At 44.9% G+C, this 23,422-nt stretch overlaps 2 protein-coding genes across 3 annotated transcripts in view; one reads left to right on the forward strand and one right to left on the reverse strand.

Annotated features, from left to right (window-relative positions):
* Positions 1-2,408, forward strand: part of unc5ca (unc-5 netrin receptor Ca) — a 151,508-nt gene extending 149,100 nt beyond the window's left edge. The window contains exons 16-17 of the mRNA XM_079748829.1: positions 446-624; positions 2,182-2,408. Coding sequence (XP_079604955.1) covers positions 446-624; positions 2,182-2,347 — 345 coding nt within the window. The 3' untranslated portion in view covers positions 2,348-2,408. The remainder of the gene's footprint in view (positions 1-445; positions 625-2,181) is intronic.
* Positions 2,409-6,637: 4,229 nt separating this feature from the next.
* bmpr1ba (bone morphogenetic protein receptor, type IBa) overlaps positions 6,638-23,422 on the reverse strand; it is a 61,472-nt gene continuing 44,687 nt past the window's right edge. The window contains exons 4-13 of one of the 2 annotated variants that reach the window (XM_079732801.1): positions 15,570-15,732; positions 15,076-15,175; positions 14,483-14,585; positions 12,845-12,941; positions 12,521-12,659; positions 11,699-11,885; positions 10,708-11,005; positions 9,689-9,864; positions 8,067-8,197; positions 6,638-7,471 (exon numbers count right to left, since the gene is read on the reverse strand). In XM_079732801.1, the coding sequence (XP_079588927.1) occupies positions 7,346-7,471; positions 8,067-8,197; positions 9,689-9,864; positions 10,708-11,005; positions 11,699-11,885; positions 12,521-12,659; positions 12,845-12,941; positions 14,483-14,585; positions 15,076-15,175; positions 15,570-15,732 (1,520 nt within the window). In that variant the 3' untranslated portion in view covers positions 6,638-7,345. Of the gene's footprint in view, positions 7,472-8,066; positions 8,198-9,688; positions 9,865-10,707; positions 11,006-11,698; positions 11,892-12,520; positions 12,660-12,844; positions 12,942-14,482; positions 14,586-15,075; positions 15,176-15,569; positions 15,733-23,422 lie in introns of both variants that reach the window. The other variant, XM_079732800.1, reaches the window with a different exon arrangement.

The following is a 23,422-nucleotide window of genomic DNA, read 5'->3' on the forward strand; positions in this document are numbered from 1 at the left end:
GAGAGAGAGAGCGAGAGAGAATGCAAAGAGCTGTAGGTCTTCGGACCTCCAAGGCGGATGATTTACGCGTCTGCCGTCCGCCCGCCACACTGTGCTGCTCGCGGTGCTTTTAGTCATGTGATTTAACGCGCCGCAGCCCGGCTTGACCGGCTGGGACTGTTTTCCCTCCTGTCAAACAACCTCTGATGGAGAATCATGCGGTCCAGATGTTAGATGTTGCCAAGTTAGATATGGTGTGTGTGTGTGTGTGTGTGTGTGTGTGTGTGTGTGTGTGTGTGCGGGTACGTGAGGGTGCGTATGTATGTGTGAGTCATTCCCCACATGTCTGATTCGTTCCTGCTGCTCACGCACCATATTCGGAGATCTTCGGAAACAGCACATGGAGATTTTCACCCGTGTCCTATACTAAAGCTTTATTTCTGCTGCAATTGTTTCCTTTTCCCAGGACGTCCAGTGCATAGACACGTCCCTGATGGACCCGGCCAGCAACATCACAGCTCTGGTGGGGCCCAACGCCTTCCGCATCCCCCTGTCCATCAGACAGAAGCTGTGTGGCAGCCTGGACGCGCCCCAGACCAGAGGCAACGACTGGAGGATGCTGGCCCACAAGCTCCGCCTGGACAGGTGAGGCCGACAGAGCATCGCCGTTGAAACACAAATGCCTTGTGTCCGTTTTGGTGTTGTTTTGGTTTCGGTTTTGGCGCAGAAAACCCCAGTGTCAGATGGTTAGGAGAAGCCACAGCGATTAGGAAAAACATCGTTGAATTACTAGATTACATATTTTTGTGCCCTAATCCTCTTAAAGGCTTAAAACACACTAATAAATTCATACAAAAAAGAAATTTAACTTGCACACACATTCGGACACACACCTCGCAAACCCAGCAACACACATAAATACCCATAGCTAAAAAAAGACTCACAACTACGCACAAACAGTTCTTGTCCCTCCCTCTCATACACAGACACAAGCAGACACACACACCCACACACAGTCATGATCCTTTGATTTAACGACTTTGACTTGGGTTCAGCTCAACGTATCTGCAATCAAATAAGATTGTAAGGCAAGAGAACAGAAAGCAGACAAGACGCATTCAACCACCTGCACCGAGGGCAGGAGATTCTCACACGCGCGTCCTCCTATCCTTTGTGCAGCATCAGCGTCACCCTATGCATAGAACATCAGCGGCCGCTGTTCCAGTTGTACTAGAAGAGGGGCGTGCGTTAAGGCGTCGACAACAGCGCTCGTGTTTTCCTCTTCTATGTATACTTGATGAGGTGGCTGATGAATTGTTCAGAGGAGAGACGGAGCCACCTCTCACAAGCCATCTGCTCTCTCATTGTGGCTGTATCACCCGTAGACCTGGTCCTGGTTCTGTCCGGCCACGGTTACCACAATGTTCTCTTTTCCCTGTCCATCATTGTCCCATTGTGCCGGGATTTGTCGAGGGGGTAGAGGGGTTTGAGGGCCCCAGCCCAAAAGGTTCTGGGTTCAAAGCCCTGTAGCCGCAGTGCAGTGCAATGCAACGGGGCTTCCTTGAGCGAGATGCCCCAAGCCGACTAAAGTCATTCACAGTTTGGTGCTCTCAACTGCTTTGACTCCCTTCTTTTGACTTCTATAGGGAAATGATTGAACGTGCACGCACGCACACACAAGCACAATCGTGCACGGTGATACAAAACGCTTATCACAGGATTTACTCTGTAAAAAAAAAGTAGAACGTTTCTCTGATATAAAACACACCCATTCACGAATCAAACTTGAACACATTTTTCAAAAAATAACTCACTTTAAAAACATCTTCAGCTCTAACTCACGCCACTGGAGAAGAAAACAAAAGTTACACACTAAACTTAAAATTAATATTTAATGATTTTGTTTAGAATTATTGACATCCCTCCCCTTGTCTCTCCACCCACCTGCCACCCCCCCCCTCCTCCCCCCCTCTGCCCCATCCCCTCTCCTCCCCCCCTCTGCCCCCTCCCCTCTCCTCCCCCCCTCTGCCCCCTCCCCTCTCCTCCACCCACCTGCCACCCCCCCCCTCCTCCCCCCCTCTGCTCCATCCCCTCTCCTCCCCCCCTCTGCCCCCTCCCCTCTCCTCCACCCACCTGCCCCCTCCCTTCTCCTCCACCCACCTGCCCCCTCCCTTCTCCTCCTCTGCCCCCCCCCCCCACCAGGTACCTGAACTACTTTGCCACCAAGGCCAGCCCCACGGGGGTGATCCTGGACCTGTGGGAGGCGCAGCACTTCCCGGACGGAGACCTCAACGAGCTGGCGGCCGTGCTGGAGGAGATGGGTCGCCATGACAACAGCATGCCCTCCATGATGATGGCCGATCACTGACCACGCCCCCACACACATTTTAAAAGAGAAGAAGAAAAGATGGCCGGTCACCTTGGAGGTGTTGGAACATTAACGACCAGGGGGGGAAAGGATATTTTTTTTTATATTTAAAGCGGGTTCCACAGGGAACGAGGAGGATGAGGAGGATGAGGAGGAAGAGGAGGTCCATGTGTACACAAGGAGAAGGCTGTACAGAGACTTTATACTAACATGGCGGACCGAACTGTTACGCAGGGGTTTGCCAAACGTTGCTCTGTGTGGTTGTGTGTGTGTGTGTGTGTGTGTGTGTGTGTGTGCGTGCATGCGTGTCAAACAATGTGTGTACGTGCGTACACCTGTGTGTGTGTGTGTTTGTGATCTCGCAGAGGCATGTCCAAGTCCACTTTTTGTTTTCGCGTGGGCTAGCATCAAGGAAAGGCAAACAGCGCCTATGGGCTGCCCACAGGAACAAACATGAAACACACCATATCAGGTCCCTGGATTCATCCCGATCAACCCAAACATATAGGAAACAGAAACCTAGGCTGAAGAAACCGACCTCGACGTTCCCTCCTCGCACTCTCAGGAGGAAGGAGAATATTATCAAGAGGCAAGATGAGAGGACTGCCCTTTGGGTGGAGGAACCAGGATGTAACAAAATAAAAGCAGGGGATAAAGGATATGAAAAATGAAAGCGCGCAGCAGGTGATCAGCCGTAAAGGCGGAGCAGAGGAAGGAGGGAGGGGTCGGATAATGGAATAAAGCATCTCTTGTGAACCAGACACCGCTGTACCGGTTCCTCCGTACAACTTGTTGTCTTTATATCGTTCCCTATAGGGAACACGGTCTATCGTGGAGTTTTTGTTTAGTTTTTTCGCCGTCTGTTTTTCGGTGGTGTGCTTTTTCCAGTTCTCCACGCAGCAGGTCCGAGCGACCAGGTCCTGACCCAGTTCTCAATCAGATGGACTTCTCTGTGCCGGGCAGCGGAGCGAAGCCAGGCTGACGGATGTGATGTCTGTTACGTTTTCAAGGTTCCGACAGGTCACCCGGTCTGTTTATTTCCGAGGCCAGAATTCTTTTTTTATTATTTAAGAGGCATTCAATGTGACAGTATTTTTGTGACTGTTAAGGAAGGCAAGCCTGCTCGTTTCCACCGAGGGTGTTTGTATGTGTTGACCCCTGTCATGTTCTACATGTTATTCTTCTTCTGAAAAAGCTTAGGGGCAAAAAAGGTGCAGACAATGTAAATATCCGCTTTCTCCAGTGAGTGGATCTTGAGATGTTTTGACCTGTTTGACATAGTGCTTCAGCTTAACACCCCATGAGAGGACTCGTAAGGGGTACACTGAAGGATGGTGGGTTGCCTAGTAACCACTCCAACTGCTATAACAAGAGTTAGAATTCTGTACCCAGTATTGTTGGATTAAAAGGATTTATTTTGTGACTTTGCGACCGCACGCAGGAAGGCAAAAGGACAAAGGGACAAACTAAGGAGGGGTAATCGTTAATTATACCTCTTAAAACAACGGTTGTGCGATGGTGAGCCATAATACAGCTGGCATAATTTGATGAATCCGGGGGACTTCTGGTCTGATGTGTGTGTCGTGTTCCCTGACATTTGCCTTCAGGTTGCTTTATGTGTGGCTGTCACCTCCATGACTTTCATTGTGTTGTCACGAGCACCGTTCAGTGGCCTTGTTGGAGAATAACAGCGGTTGCATTTGGTTGCGATCAAGAAATTGTAAATACATGATTATCATTCTCATCCTAATGGCAATTGTATTAACTGCATATCATGGTTGATTGATTTTTTTTGGCTTTATATACATTGATATCATGCTATGATTTTTTTGCATCCTTTTAAGTTTTGGAAATCAATGGTGTTACATATTAATGGTTGCCAATTTTTTTAAGTAGACCCCTATTCTGTGTTCAACAAAGGCCATTCATAACATGTATTATTTCATTTGTTTTATATTTAAATACATTTATTTCATTCATTTCATCAACACCTAGAAGAGGTGTAAAATGAGGTGTAAAATGAAGTGTACCATCCCTGATAGAAACACAAATGATTGCTATGTGACAAGAATAGCTTGAGACCTATACGAAAATGAGTTGCAGTAACTTCATTCTATCACACTAGGGGGCAGTGCTGTCCCAAGAACACTCAAGGTTTAACTTACTCCCGTTGAGGTTTACAGGGAGACAGAGTGCTTTGGCTTTGAAGAATGGGAAAGAATATCAACGAAACGGTTACATAACCTTGTTGTGGTTAACCCTTAGGTTATACAAGGTGTTTATGATGGTGCAAAACATTATAAACTTCCTGTGAGATGGACAGGAAAGTACATGAACGATCCATAAGCTGGAGTTAACAGTGTTTTCTCCATGCTGCTTTGGGATGTGTGCTGCATGTCTCGCAGCATCTAGTGTCACATTGTAGACATTGTTATGAAGGCATCTACTATCCAATAGTCGCCATATAAAAGCAAACTGACTGGTTTGTGGAGGAGATAGGGAGCAAAATATAAAAGTACAATGTGTCAGGTGAGATAGGTAAGAGATTGAGAACTTTATTTTTGTTTACCTGATACTGCAACTGTCTAAACAGCAAGTGTGCTCCTCGATGAATTATGGGTTATGGGTTGTTTTTGTTGTTTTTTGTTATTTTGTTTTTAACCAAACAGGCAGGTTTGAAAAGAATACAGGGGAAACAGATTCAGATGTAAACAAATCAGATATATTGGTCTAGGCCCCTAGGCCTTGGGTATACATGAATTAAAATCAAAATATATTTGTATTCATGCTAAGCCGACATACACAACCAAAGTAGAGTTATCCCCGCTGAATCATTGAAATCTAAAGTGTTTGAGAGAGAACTGCCATCCATTCAGCTGTTATTGTTTTGTTCTTCATTTTTCAGAACCGAGCATGTCGGTCAAAAAAGCTTGACAAATGTTTCACACTTTGTCTTCACAACCTTCCTTTCTCTCCCTATCCCTCCCTACATTGCTCGCCCTCACTTTATACATGTATCTCTCTATCTCTCTCTCTCTCTCTCTGTCTCTTTCTCTCTCTCTCTCTCTCTCTCTCTCTGTCTCTTTCTCTCTCTCTCTCTCTCTCTCTCTCTCTCTCTCTCTCTCTCTCTCTCTCTGTCTCTGTCTCTGTCTCTGTCTTTCTCTCTCTCTCTCTCTCTCTCTACCGAATATCCCGCCCTTTCATCACGCTCTTGTTTCTACACACAGGGTCAATAGAGGAAGTGAACGGAGGCTTCATGACATGCAGCGTGCTAGGCCTCAACACAGATAGAGATCTGCCATTAGTCGCTAAAAAGGTGGAAAGGGATGTAAAAAAAACAACTTTTCTTTTCTATACACAGTATGTACAGTTGTGTGCTGTCGTCTATATTTGGCAAATTTCGTAATATAAAAAAAACAGCAGTACAAGTTATAGTTGATAGTTTGTATGGTTTCAGTTTGTGTTGGATTTTCGTTATTATTTTGGTAAAGGCAGTGTCTACTATGCAAACCTGGCATTGTTTCTCATGATAGACGTGTATTTAAAGCTGTGCTTGTAAGTGCATTCTTCTCCTTTTGTTCTACTATCAGGGGTGTTTTGGTTCGTTAATGTCGGGTAGTATTGGTCCATTATAGCTAATTCTGGCACGCTTCAATCTTGCGGTTTGCCCTTCTCGCTGTCGCTCTTAATTGTTTTCTGTACAAAGTGTAAGAAAGAATTTTTAAGACAATTAATAAATTATATTTATAAGCAATACTAAGAATGAATCTGTTTTTGTGTGGTTATTGCTATAAATCTTGATGTATGCTTTTTTAAAGATTCATGCACAAATTTCTTTGTTGCCCTTAATGTCTGTCCACCTTAAGGTCTGATAATCCCTTAACGTCTGAGACCCACTTAATGTCTATGTCTGAGACCACCTTACAGTCCCAGACCACCTTACTCTCAGACCACCCTAGTCTAAGACCACCTTTGTCTGGCCCATTTTATTCTTCATATATATATATATATATATATTCCTTCTAAACATCTTCTTGTGTTTCCTATAGTTATAGTATTGCCCCCAGCCCAAGCATCTGTAAAGCTTTTGTTATATGAGGCATGAACAGTTGGGTGAAGCCAATTATCTAAAACATCAATTACAGTTAAAGCTGTGTTAGTCTTTAGTGGGGAACCAGACTACAACGGAAGGAATTAAAGTTAATGCAGACGCAAAAGCCCCCATCCAGAATTATTTTGGCCATATAAACTTTATTATTCTCATAAAATCTTAACAAGTGACAATATATAGGGAAAAAGATTTAACAATTTTTTCTACTTTTTTCAACAGACATAACCAGACAAACAAAAATCTTTTTTTAAGGCCTCAACATACATGTAGCCTTCACATACGGTCAGTCAGTGTACCAAAAGCAAACGGTTTGTGAGTGAAAGAGAAACAACAAAAACGACAGTTTTCAGTCCTGGGCTTTAAACACGAACAAAACCATCAGTTGTGTGACTGGGTTTTAAAAGACGCACTACACTTACACATTGAGCCTTTGTACACAAATATTCAGGACCTTTTACCAACGGGTCAATCAGCTTTCACAGAAAGCACTGGTATCTTTCCACCCACAGTTAAGGTCAGTAGCCTGTTTACAAATCTCTGGAACTACATTGCCATTTAAAACTGGACCTCTGTTTTTTGTATAATTTGTTTTTTGCCAAGGCAACACTTGTAGTAGTTGGTTTTGGAGTCCCTTAAATTGGTCTCTAAAACGATACTTTTTTACGTTTCACTCCTTCCTAGACCGACAGAAATCGTACAGGACCATGGAACATGTGATATCCTCTTTGTTACTGATGTTTCAAAGCGTCCCCAGCTCCCTAGCCGCGTGTTCCAGTTGTATTTCCAGCAGCCCGCGTGTTCTTGGGACTTGTAGTCCAAAAGGCCGGCGGGGAGGATGTGTCCGAACTCAGACGTGGTCCATTGTGTGTTGGGCGAACACATACGCCTCACAGCTTGATGTCCTGTGACTCGGACATCTTGGCGAGCGTCTTCTTAACCCGTAGCGCTGTGAGCCTTGAGCCTGGGTTGTGGGCCCAGCACTCGGTCATCAGCTTCCCCATCTGCCGCAAACACTGGAGACAGACGGCACAGACGGCCATTGTCATGAGGAAGACGTGCGTGTGTGTGTGTGTGTGTGTGTGTGTGTGTGTGTGTGTGTGTGTGTGTGTGTGTGTGTGTGTGTGTGTGTGTGGTGTTGTTATCATGTATGCATTTGTTTTGAATGTATGCATGTGAATGTGTGTGTGTGTTTGTTTTCATGTCTCTTTCATGTGTCTCTCTGTGTGTAAATTTGTTTGATCTGGCTCAGTGTGTGTGTGTGCCTATTTTTGTTTTGGGTGGCTCAGTGTAGGTGTGTGTGTGTATTTATGTGTTTGTGTGCCTGCCTGCATCTTTGTGTGTGTGTGTGTGGGCGTGTGTGTTTGTGTGTGCGTATATGTGTGTGTGTGTGTGTGGTTGTGCATATGTGTCTCTGTGTGTGTGTGTGTGTGTGTATGTTTCTGTATGTTTCTGTATGTGTGTGTGTGTGTGTGTGTGTGTGTGTGTGTGTGGTTGTGCATTTGTGTCTCTGTGTGTGTGTGTGTGTGTGTGTGTATGTTTCTGTATGTGTGTGTGTGTGTGTGTGTGTGTGTGTGTGAGTGTGTGTGCGCACGGATCCACCTCTCCTACCTCATCGCTGGTCCACCTATTAGGGAAGGAGGGGCGGAGCCTCTTGATGCAGACCACCTCCCTCATGTCCTCGTAGGAGGGGTCGGTGGGCACCAGGTCGTGATAGGGCAGCTGGTATTCCTCCAGGATGCCTAGACCAGGTAGAGTAGCAGAATACAGGTAAAGTACACCGACATTAGCATACACAGGTCTTTCATTATAGAGGATAGTGTAATGGCCCCTATTTCACCACCAGAGGTGCTGTTGTCCCTTAACCATTAAACGCCATTTCTGAAATCGACCCTATAGTTACATCACCCAGAAGTATGATAGATGGAAACAGCCTGCCCAGCTGATCACCATCACACCTGGTGGTAAAATAGGGGCCCTTTAAAGGGTTTCTACATGAATGTTTTTATGGATCACTATGTTGAAACACTGCTTGAGCGTGATGAGTAAAGCTGGCTTTGCTTTGTCAATTAAGTCATACATGCATTAGTTGGATTTGCATTGAGTTTTTTTTTTGGAAAATAACCAACCTAAACTAAACTAAAAATAACGGCAAGGGCTATAACATGTCATATTGATACCAAAATAATATATAACCTGTGAGATTGTTGTGCAAGTGAAATAATCAATGTGGATACTACTTGGTTAGAGCGAATGAAGCCAAGACACAGCAAGTTCTGCCTGAAATAAATGTCATGTTTTGGATTGAATACCACCTAGTGCATTATCAGTTGCTAGCACTATAGTAATATAGGGCCATAGCACAACTTTGGATCAATATTTGATGCCAATCTGAATAAGAGCAAAGATAGAGAGGTTTTAGCAGAGGTAGGGTTAGGGGAAATCTCAGAATAAATAATTGAATACAATGAAAACCATTGCAAAAAATGAAAATAAAAACTTGAGACACAAACAGGAAGATATCTTGAGAACCTATTGTACAATTGACACTTGACCCCTCTATTGAAAGGTCAAAGTGATTATAATTGAATGAAACCAGGCCAAACAATCACAATTGCACCATACGCCACCAGATGGCGGTGAAGAACATGAAGGCAATTTAGCTATTTCCTCTGATCCTGTTTTTGATGTTTTTTTCACTCTAGTTCGGCAGTGACTAAACTAAACATTAATTTGTTAGAAATTGATTAATCTCTTCATATCCAGTCTTTTTCCCCACTTATCCAACGGCACACAGCTATTTTGTCATTCATACTTCACATTTAGTCAGTTAATGTTTTTATCAGCTCAGCTCAGAACCATCAAATAATGGCAATTAAATATAACCCCCATTGGGGAATACATCACTAATGAAATACCCAAGATATGAATCCAATGCAATTATGATAATGCCATATTAATGTATTGTAGTTAATGTATTGAAATAGCTATTTCTAATCATAATATCTATGTATTTTGTTTATTCTATTTGCAATTTGTACATCTTTAGTCTTCTATTTGGTCTCAACACTTTTTCTTTTCACAAACACCACTTTCACAGTATTTTTAAACAGCCTGTTCTCAACTCCTCAACAAATAACCTAAACATCATCAGCATCATCATCATCATCATCATCATCATCATCATCCTCGTCATGCAGCCGGAGGGATGAAGAGCGTGTGGTTCCGGCTACCTCCAGAGAGACAGCGTCTGGCAATCTCCCACAGGATGAGTCCAAAGCTGTACATGTCGGCCATGATGTAGGACTGGAAGTGGTACCGGTTGAGGGTCTCTTCGAGCACCTCGGGGGGCATGTAGCGCTTGGTGCCCACCCGGGTGTTGGGGGGGATGTCCACCTCGTTGGTGTCACTGCAAGTGAGAAGAGGAAACCGTTCATATGGCTGACTTCATCTGGACGTTAAAGAGGGTCAAGTGATCGGGGCGTCGGCAGCTGAAAGGATAAAAGCGTCTGCCTAATGACTTAATGTGGAGTTATTTTATATGAACACCTGGAGGCTTCCAGGTGTTTTCCACTTGTACTTTTATGATAGTATTAAAACCAGCTGTTGTGTTGAGTTGACTGTGTGTGGCTGATGGCTGGTTTCAGTCTGTTTGATTGGACGCTGGCGCTGGGTGAAGCTGCACACCTGTGGTTCATTGGACAATCAGTGCACAAAGGAGAAACCAGCCAGAAACACTCGGGCGACAAACCTTCAAACTCTGCAATTAATCGGATTTCTAAATCGTCTCCCCGGCACAGAGTCCCAACAAACGCCTCGTCAGAGTGTGAAACTAGTGTTTCACGCGCGTTACAGCAGAGGGGAGTCCAGTGATAAACGCAAACCGTGACCGTCCTCCACGTTAAAATAATCAAACAAACCGGTGCCCAAAGCAACCGACAACCGACGCCGGCGAAGCCATACCAACGACTATCCCCATTCCCTCTGCCGTCTTCACCCAGAGCACCAATCGCCCCACCCACCAGCCCGCCTACCGCCCTACCACCCAGCGGCCCACCCACCTGCTCCACACCCCAGCCCACCCACCGCCTCACCCACAGACCCCTGTGCCTCACCCAAACCCCACCCAGCGCCCCAGCCACCTTCCCCACCCACCACCCACCGCCCCGACCCACCACCCAGCCCAGCGCCCACTGCCCCACCCACCCCCCCCCCCCCCCCCCCCCCCCCCAGCCATCGGCCCATCACCCACCTGATGAACTTGACGGCCAGGCCCAGGTCGGCGATGCAGCAGGTGCCGTTGCGCTTCACCAGGATGTTCTTGCTCTTGAGGTCGCGGTGGGCGATGGCGGGCTTGCCCTGCGTGCCGAAGATCTCGGTGTGCAGGTGGCACAGGCCCGAGACGGAGGAGTAGGCCAGCCGCAGCATGGCGCGGTTGTCCAGCGTGGTGGACTTGAGGTAGTCGTACAGCGAGCCGCTCTCGTGGTAGTCGGTGATCAGGTACAGCTGGGTCCACGAGCCCGTTCCCTTGATGTCCGCCGCGATGAAGCCTGCCGCCGGGGGGGGGATAGAGGAAGAGGAGGGTGGTTATGGATGGAGGAAGAGAAGGGTGGTTATGGATGGATGAATTGGGAATATATTATGTTGTTATGTTGTTAAATATGTTGTTATATATGATCTTGTTATGTTAATATGTTATTACGTTGGATTATGGGGCAATCAATGTCAATGGGTCTTATTGAAAATGTGAAGACGTACAAATTGAACTTTATAGAATATTAGATTCAAACGTTACTTTCTCACAGTCTCTCACAAAGTTTATGTGTGATATGTGACAGAGAGAGAGAGCGAGAGAGTGTTCTCATACACTATATCACCCTCCAGCTAAGGTATAAAGAGAATAGAAAGAAGATATACTGTAGATGGAAAGAGATGGGGAGGGGTGATGATTTTCTGGGGGAAGTTGTAATAATATCATCTTTATTCCTGTCAATTTAATTTAAAACTGCCTGAATTCAGAAAGAAAGGGCCCCTTGGAGAGCAAAATAGTGAGTAAGGGGGAGAGATAGCAGAGGGTGAGAAAGAATCAGAAAAGAATCAGGAGGGCGAGGGACGCAGAGCGAGGGAGAAAGAGAGAACGAAGGAGAGAGAGACTGAGCGAAAGAGATATGGGAAATACCAAAGAAGAGCTTCCAGCACCCCGACAGGAGGGGGGCTGTAAGGAGTGTGAAAGCTCTCCTCACCCAGGATGTTCTCGTGTCTCATGAGCACCGTCTGGTAGATCTCCGTCTCCCTGAACCAGCTGGCCTCCTCGGTGGTGAAGAACACCTTGACGGCCACCTTCTCCCCGCGCCACCGGCCCATCCATACCTCCCCGTACCGCCCCTTGCCAATCTGCTTCATCATCTGGATCTGCTTGGCGATGGTCCTCTGTACCTGCGGACCCAAGGGGGGCAGAACGGAAGGCTTTTAGCACACGGTGGTGGGGTCATAACGTGGTAAAGTAGGGCGGTGGGATGGAACGGGAGGATCTTAGCACACGGTGGTGGGGTCATAACGTGGTAAAGTAGGGCGTTGGGAGGGATCGGGAGGTTAGAGGTGCGACCCGAGAGACAGACACCTAGCCCCTGAGCTCGGCCAAGGGGTGGGTCAGCTGGAATGCATAAGGGGTTACGGGAGAATGCTGGCTTATAAACTGTAGATGTTTGATGGTGCATTTTGATATGCATTTTGAAGGGTAAAGGCCCTTCATATATACCCCAACGACCAATGGGATAGTCTCAGGATTTGCAACCACAAGCAAAGTTAGACCAACTCCTTCAGTGGGAAATGTTTATTACGGGCAGATGTTGATATTGTGAAAATGATGTGATGAAGAAGATCCAACACCACAGAATTCTTCAGACCAAAAAAAGTGCAAATTTCGTGGAAGGTATTTATAGCTATGCTGTGAGTAGTGCTCACAGCATCTTAGGGGCATAAAATGTCCTCTGTTATATGAATCCATGTGTGAAAAGTGAAACATCGCTTGTAGCGTCCAAGGGGACGCAGTGTGCACAACTCACCAGTAGAGGGAGCCCTGAGCCTGAGCCGGAGCTCTGGGACTGCTCTATGAGATCTTTGAGAGACTCTCCAGAGGGGATGTAGCTCTCGTCCTGCACCAGACCCATGCTGTTGCGTGGGCGGGACTCCTGTCGCTTGAACCTGGAGCCATGGCAACAACAACAACCCAAATTTCACTTGACTGATCTCATAAAATAATAGTGTTTTGACTACTTGGATGTAATGACGCACACATGAATCAGTGTGTTCAACTAACAGATGTGTGTGTGTGTGTGTGTGTGTGTGTGTGTGTGTGTGTGTGTGTGTGTGTGTGTGTGTAATGGTACCTGAAGTAACAGAAGAGGATGAGGAGGATCAGGATAATGCTGCAGACACTGACTGAGACCAACAGCGCCACGTAGTGAATGTTACCTTCCACGTGATCTGGGAGGGAGAAAGACAGGGAAACAATTAGAAGTGACATCATCCTTGATTTCCTTTGTCACTAGAAGTATGCATCTTCTGAAGAAAATATGTATGGTTATTTTTCTCAATCTCTCATCTTTTTCTCTCACTCATGATTTTGGATTTCCTCTTTCTCTGCAACTTTATTCGCCCATTTTTTTTTTCTTAGTTCTCTTCATGTTTTTCTGTCACTCATTGTTATTTTCTTGTTTCCGACATCTTTTTTCTCTTACTCTTTCCCCGTTTCTTGTTCTCGCCATCTTTTTTTTCTAACTATTTCATTTCTCATTTTTGGGGAATTTCTTGTTCTCGCCATCTTTTCCTCTCGCCTTTTTGGATGTCTCGCCCATCTCTCTTCTCATCATTTTTTTGGGTGATTTGTAGAAAAACTACAGGGGGGATTTAGGTGTGGAAAATCTTGGCATAATAATAAGACACACTATTACAATAGTGTGTCTATTGTTTATAACCCCACTAATATGTAATCTCGGAAGGATATCTTCAACAAATATAGTCTCAAGTGTAGCGAGGTCAAAACACTCAAAACGTTTATAAAAAGATACACATATATAAACACATACAAAACAAACTGTATGAATATAAATATGCCCAAAAATAGGCTCTGAACGGACAGAGAAGCAGTAAATTGGCTAATTTAGCCTGCCTCCTATTTCACCACTAAACCCCGTTTTCCTGTGGCGTCTGCCCCCCCCCCCGACCCTTTGCGGCATGAGGAAGACGTCGGCCCATTCCTCCTCTTCCTCATCTTTTATGATGGAGTTTCAGATTGATGACTCTGCCACAGGGTGTCGGCTGAGGGCTCCATTACCCTGGGAATCCAAGCTTTGCCGTGTCCGAATGCACACACACACACACACACACACACACACACACACACACACACACACACACACACACACACACACACACAAATATAGACACACACAGACACACACACACAGATACACATATAGACACACACACACATATACATATAGACACACACACACACATAAACACACACACACATACACACCCACTTACACACACACACACACATATAGACACACACAAACACAGATACACATATACACATAGACACACATTTACACACATATACCGTATACACATACACACACACACACACATACACACAAACACGCACGGACCCACATATACAAACATAGACACACACACATACATACACACACACAAACACACCCACACACACATGCAAACACACACACACACACACACACACACTTCAGTGGGCCGTCTCCTCGCTACAGTAGTGTCTTTCGGCTTCTATGAAACCCACTCAATCCCAGCTGCCTGACCCGGGCTGGTTCCCGGGCTTCCCGCTGCCCCTCTCACACCTGCCAGACAGGTGTCTCGTACGTCCTCCGTTTTCACGGCGTGTTCACAGACCAGCTGAGAGACAGCCAGGGTAGACAGACAGACAGACAGACAGACAGACAGAACCAGGGAAAGAGGCAGGCAAGCAGACGGTGAGGTCTTACTGGGCGTCTTCAGTGGGGGCAGGGTAGGGAACAGGTCCTGGTTGCAGAAGTCCCGGTCCGTACAGCACTGCATGGTACGTCGGTGCCGGTGGTTCAGTGTGTCCTGCAGGATCCACATTCACAATCATTGTATTTACAACGCCATGCGTTTCATAGTTTTTTCTTGTAGTGTTGTAGTTTAGTGTAGTGTAGTCTAGTGTCAACCCTTGTTGAGCCTTTGTCGTTTGATATTAAAAGATCTGGTTGTATTTGTATTTGTGGACTTATATTCTAGAACTTGGATGTGAGAGAATACCGCGAGACTAACTTAACACTGTAAAGAATCAAAGCAAGAGGCAAAGCAGTCACTACAAAATACCTGCAGTAGCCCTTGTTTACCAGAGAGGGTGCTGTTACGTAAGGTAGGACCTTGGGGTCCAGTTTCTATTCATCCATTCACACTTTTCCTAAAGCAGCGACTCAGAGACTCATATGAGAAAGAGAGAGAGCGAGAGCGAGAGTGAGAGAGCTTGAGCGAGAGCGAGAGAGAAAGAGAGGAAGAGAGGAAGAGAGGAAAAGAAAGCGAGAAGTGGATGAGGATCTGGTCCACTCACCCTGCACTGGAGCTCTGACCCGGCGTGCTTCAAGCAGCCAGAAGTGAGAACGGGGCGCCCATACTCTTCCTGCACCATGGTGAAACAGGGCCCGTCTGCCCTGTGGAGCAGGACGAAGAGAGGACCTCTATTAGCAACAGTAACGCAGTCGTTATCGTCAGCACACCTTCTATCGTATTATTAATGATCATTAGCATAACTAACCCAGGTAACAAGGACATTCAATGGAGACATTAGTAAAATTTCCCTTTTGGTCTTTCAGAGGAACTGGATGTCACCGGCCGTTCGGGACGTTAAAGCGACCCTCATAATGTTTCTCATTAGTCTGGTATGTATACGTTATCAATATCATGTCACAAAAAAATAATCAATGAACATAACAGATAGATACTTATGCCTGCAACAGGCATAAGTAGGGGCATGTGGGAGTTGGTGTGTGAGTGTGAGTGCGAGTGTGAGTGTGCGTGAGTGTGTGTGCGTGTGGGTCTCCACACCTGCATGTTTTGTTGCTGAAGTCGTCGGAGCAGTGGTGGTCACAGTAGCACCACAGCATGTTGGTTGGGGGCAGGGCTGGGGTGGAGCCGCCCCCGGCCTCCTTCCTGCTCTTCACCTCCGCCCTGCTGGACGCCCGCAGCAACATGCTGTCCAATACGTTGCCTAGGAGAAGAAGACAGGGTCATTAAAGTTTGGTTATTGTGTTACATTTCCACAAGCTCCTAATTTAAAATGAACCAAGACATATCTGTAGGCAATGCTGACCGATAATGATTTTTTTTAATAATGTTACCAATAAAATCACATCCTATAAATTATATTTTCTACAAATAAGAAATGCCGGCCAGCCCGTAACTCTCTCTTTGTTTACAACAATCGTACTATCGACACTCCCGAAACCCATTTCACTCGGGCCGACCAAACAGCCGAGCTAGATTAGTTGTCAGTTGCACAGCCTGCTGTCAGTTGCACAGCCTGCTATTTATTCTTAGGTACCCTGCTTACTAACTGAGAGTGGCTCAATCTTACACACTGCGAATTTTGCCAAGATTTCTTTATCCTGTTCAATTAATTGGTTAATTAACAGGCACATAGCTAAACTTGCTAAGGGTTACCTGGAAGTTTATTCAATTATTTGACCATTAAGATATAACTTTATTCAAAGCAACTTAGAGTGAATTGATTTATTTGTTTATATAATGTAGCTAATGAGCAGGTAGGGAAACTAACTGAGAGTATTTTAGGGTAGGTAGAGTGTGTTAGTTCTGGCTGTTCATTCAGTTCCTAACCTCCAACAGTGGTCAAATGACAGCATTAAGATTCATGGTACAAAACCACCCTATCGTAACCTCCAGAACATGCTAATTGAATACCACCACTAATAGCTGACACACCATACACAAAATGGCCCTGTTGTTGTCTGTTAGCTTAGCCCTCCACTCTATATACCAAACAAGCCAGAACATCCAGCAAGGAGAACCACGCCACTTCGCACCACAGTAATCCTGTCACAAAAGCACACCTGTTTGTCACATGGGGGGGTTACGGAAGAGTCTCTCTTTCTTTCAAGGTTTTCAGGGGTTTATTCATTCCGACACGATCCTTGAGACCAGATGCTGCACAGCTGTGGATGGAAACGTCCCCCACTTGAAAAAAAAACAACCGCAAGCCCCTGCCTAATTTAAAATAAACTACCAACACACCCAAGATCTCTTTCTCGCTTTTATTTATTTATCTTAATGTATCCAGTCTCTTTATTTTCTGATCCATCTGGTTAAGTTAGCATACTAGGGAAGGGTTGCATATATAGAGAATAGGCCATACTGGGTCGTAAATCACCGCTTACACATCTGAGACAGAGATGTGCACTTGGTAATGCATGAACCAGCTGTGCGCTTTCACTTCCTGTAAAAAAAAAAGTTTGTTGTCTTTCTTCAAAGCCCATGCGCACGCCGAAAGGGCACAAAGAAGCGAGGATGAGTTACAGCCATGGTCCAGATGCATGAAACATCTGTAGAAACATCAGTATTGATCTCTAGATCTGGATATAAGAGATACCACAATAGAAGAGAACTTGTTTAACATTCAATACTGCTCTGTTGTCTTTGATTATCATCAAAATCCAATTGTCCTCAAAAGATCTTACACATTCAAACACTGGCTGTATTTCACTATTTTTCTCTCTCTCTCTCTCTCTCTCTCTCTCTCTCTCTCTCTCTCTCTCTCTCTCTCTCTCTCTCTCTCTCTCTCTCTCTCTCCCTCCCTCCCTCTCCCTCTGGACAGAGTGCAGGGGTTCCAGCGGTGGGTTTTTAAAGGGAACAGGATGTGGCTCTCAGGGTCATTATGACCTGTCAATCTCTGGCCGGTTGATGGACGGCTCCCCTGCTTTTATCTGAGAGCAGCTGTCATTGACCAGAGATCAAAGGATTTACTCCAAGATACACCAACACACACACACACACACACACACACACACACACACACACACACCAAACACACACACACACACACACATTCACAAGTGCACACACACACACACACACACGCACATACACACACACACACACACACACACACACACACACACACACACACACACACACACACACACAAACAAAACAAAGCCCAAAACCGAATGTAAGCTGAACACTGACTGTGATTCACAGCTAACATAGCTGATAAGTTTAAGAGACCAATGAGATATGTTTAAAATAATGTGTAAAAGCGTTGACCATTAATCAAAACCCATTAAAAGACTTAGTTTTTCTCTGTTGTTCTCAGTTTTTTACCCATAATGGCAAAAAAGGTTCATATTCTGCAACACTTTTAGGTGTTATAAGCATATATAACTTAATTAGCAAGCGCATATAACTTAAAATACGTTTTGTACGCAACATATTCTTTGCGTCATTCTTATTCTTATTCTCTTGTCCAAAGTTATTAAGACGGTAAATCAGGAACATGGTTTAGAATAGACCATGGTGGCCGGACCCAAAGAGTTGAATTAGTTTTCCTCTGCACGGCTCTCTCTGGTACAGTGTCATATTGTGTTGACAGGACGGCCAGGGCGGGGGGGAACGGAGGGAGGGAGGGAGGGCTCTAAAGAGGTCACATTAACAATTGACTGATTGGAGAGAAAGGGAGCGAGGGAGAGAGAGAGAGAGAGGGAGAGAGAGAGAGGGAGAGAGAGGAGAGGGAGAAGAAAGGAGGATTAACAAACGAGAAGTGACAGAGCCGCGGGGGAACTGTCGGGCAGTTTAGCGGGACACAGAGGGGACCGGGTAGAGGGCGCTGGCCTTTCCCCTCTTTCTCTCACCCTCCCTTACCCGCCTCCCCCCCCCCCCCCCCCACTGTTCCACTCCCTCTGGCTCTCGCACACGCCCACTTCATCCCGCTGTTACACTCTCTTACTCTCTCACCTTTTGTCACTTCATCTCCTTCTCTCTTGCTTATTTTTCTTTCACCCTCTATCACTTCATCTCTCTCCATCTTTCTCACCTTCTATCAATTCATCTCACGCTCTTTCTCTCTCGCCTTCAATTATTTAGTCTCTCTCCATTGCATTCTCTCCCTGTGCTGTCTCACCTGCTATCGCTTCATTTCGCTGTCTTTGTCGCCCTTTTGCTTTCTCCACGTCGGACACTTCGTCGTGCTCTCTTTCCCGCTTTCTTTCTCACCATCTAGTGCGTCTCCTCACTCTTTCCTAATTTCTCCATTGAATAATCTCTCTATCTCTCTAACTCTAGACAGAAAGATAGATATGATAGGTAGATATCGCTACATATCTTTGCTAATCTCTCTCTCTCTCTCTCTCTCTCTCTCTCTCTCTCTACTGTATATGGCTCTACGGCTCTCCCCTGCCCTTCTAAGCTGCAGTATACATCAAGTTTCCATGTATACGTTAATACTTCTGGTATTCACCTCCCTCCACTCTGGCATCGCTCACATACCTCCCGCTCTCATTTTGTCTACTGTTATTGGTCCTTGCTTCCCAAACCTAGTTCAATGCTGACCTCCCCCCCACCCCCCACCCCAGATATGAAATCACCTTTGCACAGAGCACCAAAATGTGCATTCACTTTTCAGATTTTAAACCTTACAGCACCCATTAGTATGTGGTGTTGGGATGTGCGGATGGCCTTGACTCCCACACACTAAAAACTAGGATACCTGATCAGTGTGTGAGTGTAGTATATTGCTCTATATATTGATAGCATGTTTCCTACTTATTAAAGTATGTCGAATATGTACCTGTTTTTCCTTCCTCTAAGTGAGTCCAGGGGGTTCCCTTAAGAGTTCAGTCATGCTGATATATTGGTTTGCACCACGTTATGCAAGGTTAATCTTTTGATGACATGAGATTTGTCGCATGAGATGTGGTGTCATGAAATGTGGTTCCCTCCGAACAAAATGAAATTCATTTCATTCTTTTTTTTGGTGTGTGATCTTAAATAACGAGTAAGATGATATACCCAGACAGCTTCTGGCATGTGGGAGAACACCTTTTCGTTAAAGTATTTGTTGTTTTCACAGCTGAGCTCATGAAGAGGTTTAATTGTTGTCCTCATTAAAATCACATATTCATTTTAAATAGTGTTTAGTTTTGGCAATCAAACACTGCTTGAAAAACACATAGTGTGGAAACACTTGGGGGAAAAAATTATCTATGAATGTTGTTTGTCAAATAAGTGGCAGTGGCACGGTTCACGGAATATTTCCATATCCCCTTCAACCCATATATTCTTTAATTTGCATTTCTAAAAGAGGCATGAAAACCCTGCATGGCAACAGTGAGACACTGTTTCACACACGAGTTTCCCCTTGTGGTCAAATGATTTGTTGACCTCCTCTCCTTTCTAAAACACGTGGACAAAAAAAAGCTTGTATCTCTCCCAGGAATCCAGGCAACCATCCCTAATTGCTCTAATATGTTTGAAACACCTTTACTCCTCTAATACTCACTCAGGGCATGGCTGCGTCTGATGGACAAGGCACGCTAGGGCTGCAGGGAGGGGCTCAGCTATTTCAAACTGGCTGCTACAGTACTTCTTTGCTACGCAGAGCTAGGGATCGAACAACACATGCCACATTAACTTCATCCAGCAGCCCGGGATGGGTTTTTTAAAGAAACTTTAATTCATAAGTCAGTGGCACGAAAAAGGAAAAACAAGTGACGCTTAGTGGAATTTACTTTGATTGATTTTGTGCTTTTGGATGTGGCAACAACATTTCAGGGTCCGAGGTTTGATTCCGACTGCGACTGGCAACGCAAAACATTGATGCAGTCGTCTTGTTGTGAGGCCCTGACTAGTACTGTTGCTACAAAGGGGCAATAGAAATGAAGCTATTCAACCATTTATTAAATGGAGGATTTAATTGTTCTAATAAGTCATCTGTTAATAATAACGCGATCATTCAAATGTCTAACTTCCCAATGATACACATAAGGTCTCGGTCAACACTACCGCCATGTTGTTGAGTTCTGTGGTTCTATGGCAGGACCACAAGGTCACTGGAAGACATTCACATTTCCTTTCAGTATGCAATAAAAAAATATATTAGGCTGCACATAAGTGATACATAGACGATAGACTATAATAAAAATGAATCAAAGTCAAAGTAATTTTATTATAACCATTTTATCTGATGGGCTCTGTTCATTTTTTGTAACCGTCACCACTTTCACGAGTCTCACCACAATCATAGGAGAAACAAATACTATCACCCTTATCAACATTGTATTTTGTTAACCGTTTTAGTTTTCCTTCCAGATTGTACCATCTGTTGAGGGAGTGGAGGGGAGGCGATGGTGAATCCACTGCTGATTGTGAAAGAAGGAACGGCTCGACCCTGAGTCGCTCTTATCTGCCCGTAGAAGAGAAAAGAAGTTCCTGTTGCTATGACGTCCACTTGGAGAAAAATGTTAATGTGTTTTCATAGCTGACCTTACGATCTCATCAAAGTCGCACCTTGAGGAGTGCTATGTATTTGAGTTAGATAAAGATAAAATGTTCCTCAGGGTCAACCAACACAGTGGGAACTGTCAGGGAACTTTCAGGGAACTGGCCAAATCTGTACATTGTACAGACACTTGTTCTTACTTCCTCTACAATGCAATTTTTGGCTTAACCAGTTGTTTTCTTAATTATCTTTGTTCACGGAAAATCCTCGCTTTTCACTAGCAAATTCCCACACGTGGTGTCTTGGTGATGTTAGATTTGATCGCTCTCTTTCAAAGTTAAATAAGCCAAACTAGCCAAGACGGTCTACAGGTTCAGTATAAAACTATAATCATATAAGTTAGAAAAATGTATGGATGACAAGAGATACACAGTAACATGATCTTTCTGATCATCCTCATAGTCCTTCTTAAGATACAATGTCATCCCTACTGTAGTGAACTCTGCTGATGTAAGGCTGATGGCAGAGTATGGGGACCACTGTCAACACCCAATTAACAAGATGGGGCCACAAAAGGCCCCCCAAGCTAAAACCACACTTTTCAACAGTTGCTACTTTGTACAAACTTCCCGAGCTTTCATCAACAAAAAAAGATGGAATGAATGGGGAATCAAGTCATTGAGAGGCTGGGATACTACAGACCAGGAGAGAGAGAAAAAGAGAGAGAGAGCGAGCGAGAAGGATATATATTGAGTGTGACACAGGGAGAGATAACAGACGCTGTGAAAGAAAGAGACATACACCAAAAAAAAACAACTAGCGAGACAGCGGAGGAGAAAAAGTATTCATTACTCATCCCGGTCGTGTCAAACATGGCCTACCAGCAAAGCCCTTTCACCGGTCCCTTGTAAACACTTCCCGCCTCCCCCCTCCACTTAAGACACACTCGTCTGACAACATTTCCCCCTCTCCCTCATTTCACTACCTCCCCATTCCGCTCCAAGTAGCTGTTCATCTTGCTGCTGTTTGACAGTGGCGTCTTCACAGCCGTGCAGATGTATGGAACGGAAGGTGAAAGCTTTTTCCTTTCGCCCTCTCCTTCTTCTTCTTCTCTTTTGTTTTGTTTTCTTTTTTCTCTACACCTCTTCTGCCTATTTCAGGCCCGTTATCCGTCCGCGTTGAGGCGGTTGTTGGGCCCTTCCTACAGACAGAGGAATGTCTTCAAATACTCCACAATGCTAACACTGGGATCTGGAAGGTTCCGGGAGGGGCCCCACAGAGCTCTTAGAAAGCTGCTCTCAGCCTCATTAACTCAGGTACAGCCAACTGTCAAAACCACCTTCACAAATAGCACGTGGTTTTATTCTTTTCACATTTTTCAACGACCGTTGCAACCATAATTCAAGCTAAAAATGAGTGACATATTTTTGATGTTTTATCAACTATCAAATACCAGAATCATGGTGTCACGGTTGTAAAACATTCTGGAAGAATATCTCAAGTGCGTTTACTTTAGATAGCATAGCTTGCCCTGACAAGAGACTAAGGCAACAACCTACTGCATTTCAAACATATAAAGGCGCTTAATGCAAAATCAACCTGGTGGGGGTGTAACATAAACTGACAAAAAATTATGAAAACGGCACATTATTGTGACATTTGGACAACAGAATAACTACTTTTTCAACAACCACTCTGCATAAAAAAAAGACTTACCCAATAACACTGATACTGTTCAAACAAGGGAAAGGACAGATTTACCAAAACTGAAAGAAATGTCAGTCCTCACATTTCTTTACAATTCAGCCAAACCAAAAGCAATGATGTGAACTAGAGGGTGTTGACAGGGTGTGAGAATCTGCTGGTGATACTCACATCACAGTAGACAGGTGTCCGCTACAAAAAAGGCCATGAGCCCACATGGTCACGCAAATGTACTGTACAGTATGTGTGCTGCACATATGTACAACCTGTCATGTGTGTGTGCGTGCTCACATTGTGGCGATATAAGAAGTTAAACGAGAACCTGAACAATGTGACTCTTGCAATCTTTTGGGTCTTTTAGCACAGACAGTTGTATCCAAATGGACTTACAGGGTTTAAAGATTCCTACAGAAAGACTGCTGAAGTTTGGGTAGAACTGAGAAACTTTCCGCTGGGAGTCAACCACTGGACTCCCTTTGCCCCCACCTCCTCTGTTATTTTCAGAGGAGTATTAACATTTGGTGGCACTTTACCCAAAGTCATAGGCCTTTAATATACTGTGCTCATGAGAGAACCAGGTTACACCGGGGACACCCTGGCTGCTAATCCTGCGCCTCAATAGATGTCCAGTGTTATCCCAGTGGGAGTAGAGAGTTTGGGACAAGCCTGTCCACGCACATGACTCAACACCACAGTCGTGCCACGGGTTTGGCTGGCTGCACACGTCATTTAAAGTTGAGCGCTATTT

The sequence above is a fragment of the Pollachius pollachius genome (genome assembly GCF_949987615.1).
Source record: "Pollachius pollachius genome assembly, chromosome: 1".
Taxonomy (NCBI): domain Eukaryota; kingdom Metazoa; phylum Chordata; class Actinopteri; order Gadiformes; family Gadidae; genus Pollachius; species Pollachius pollachius.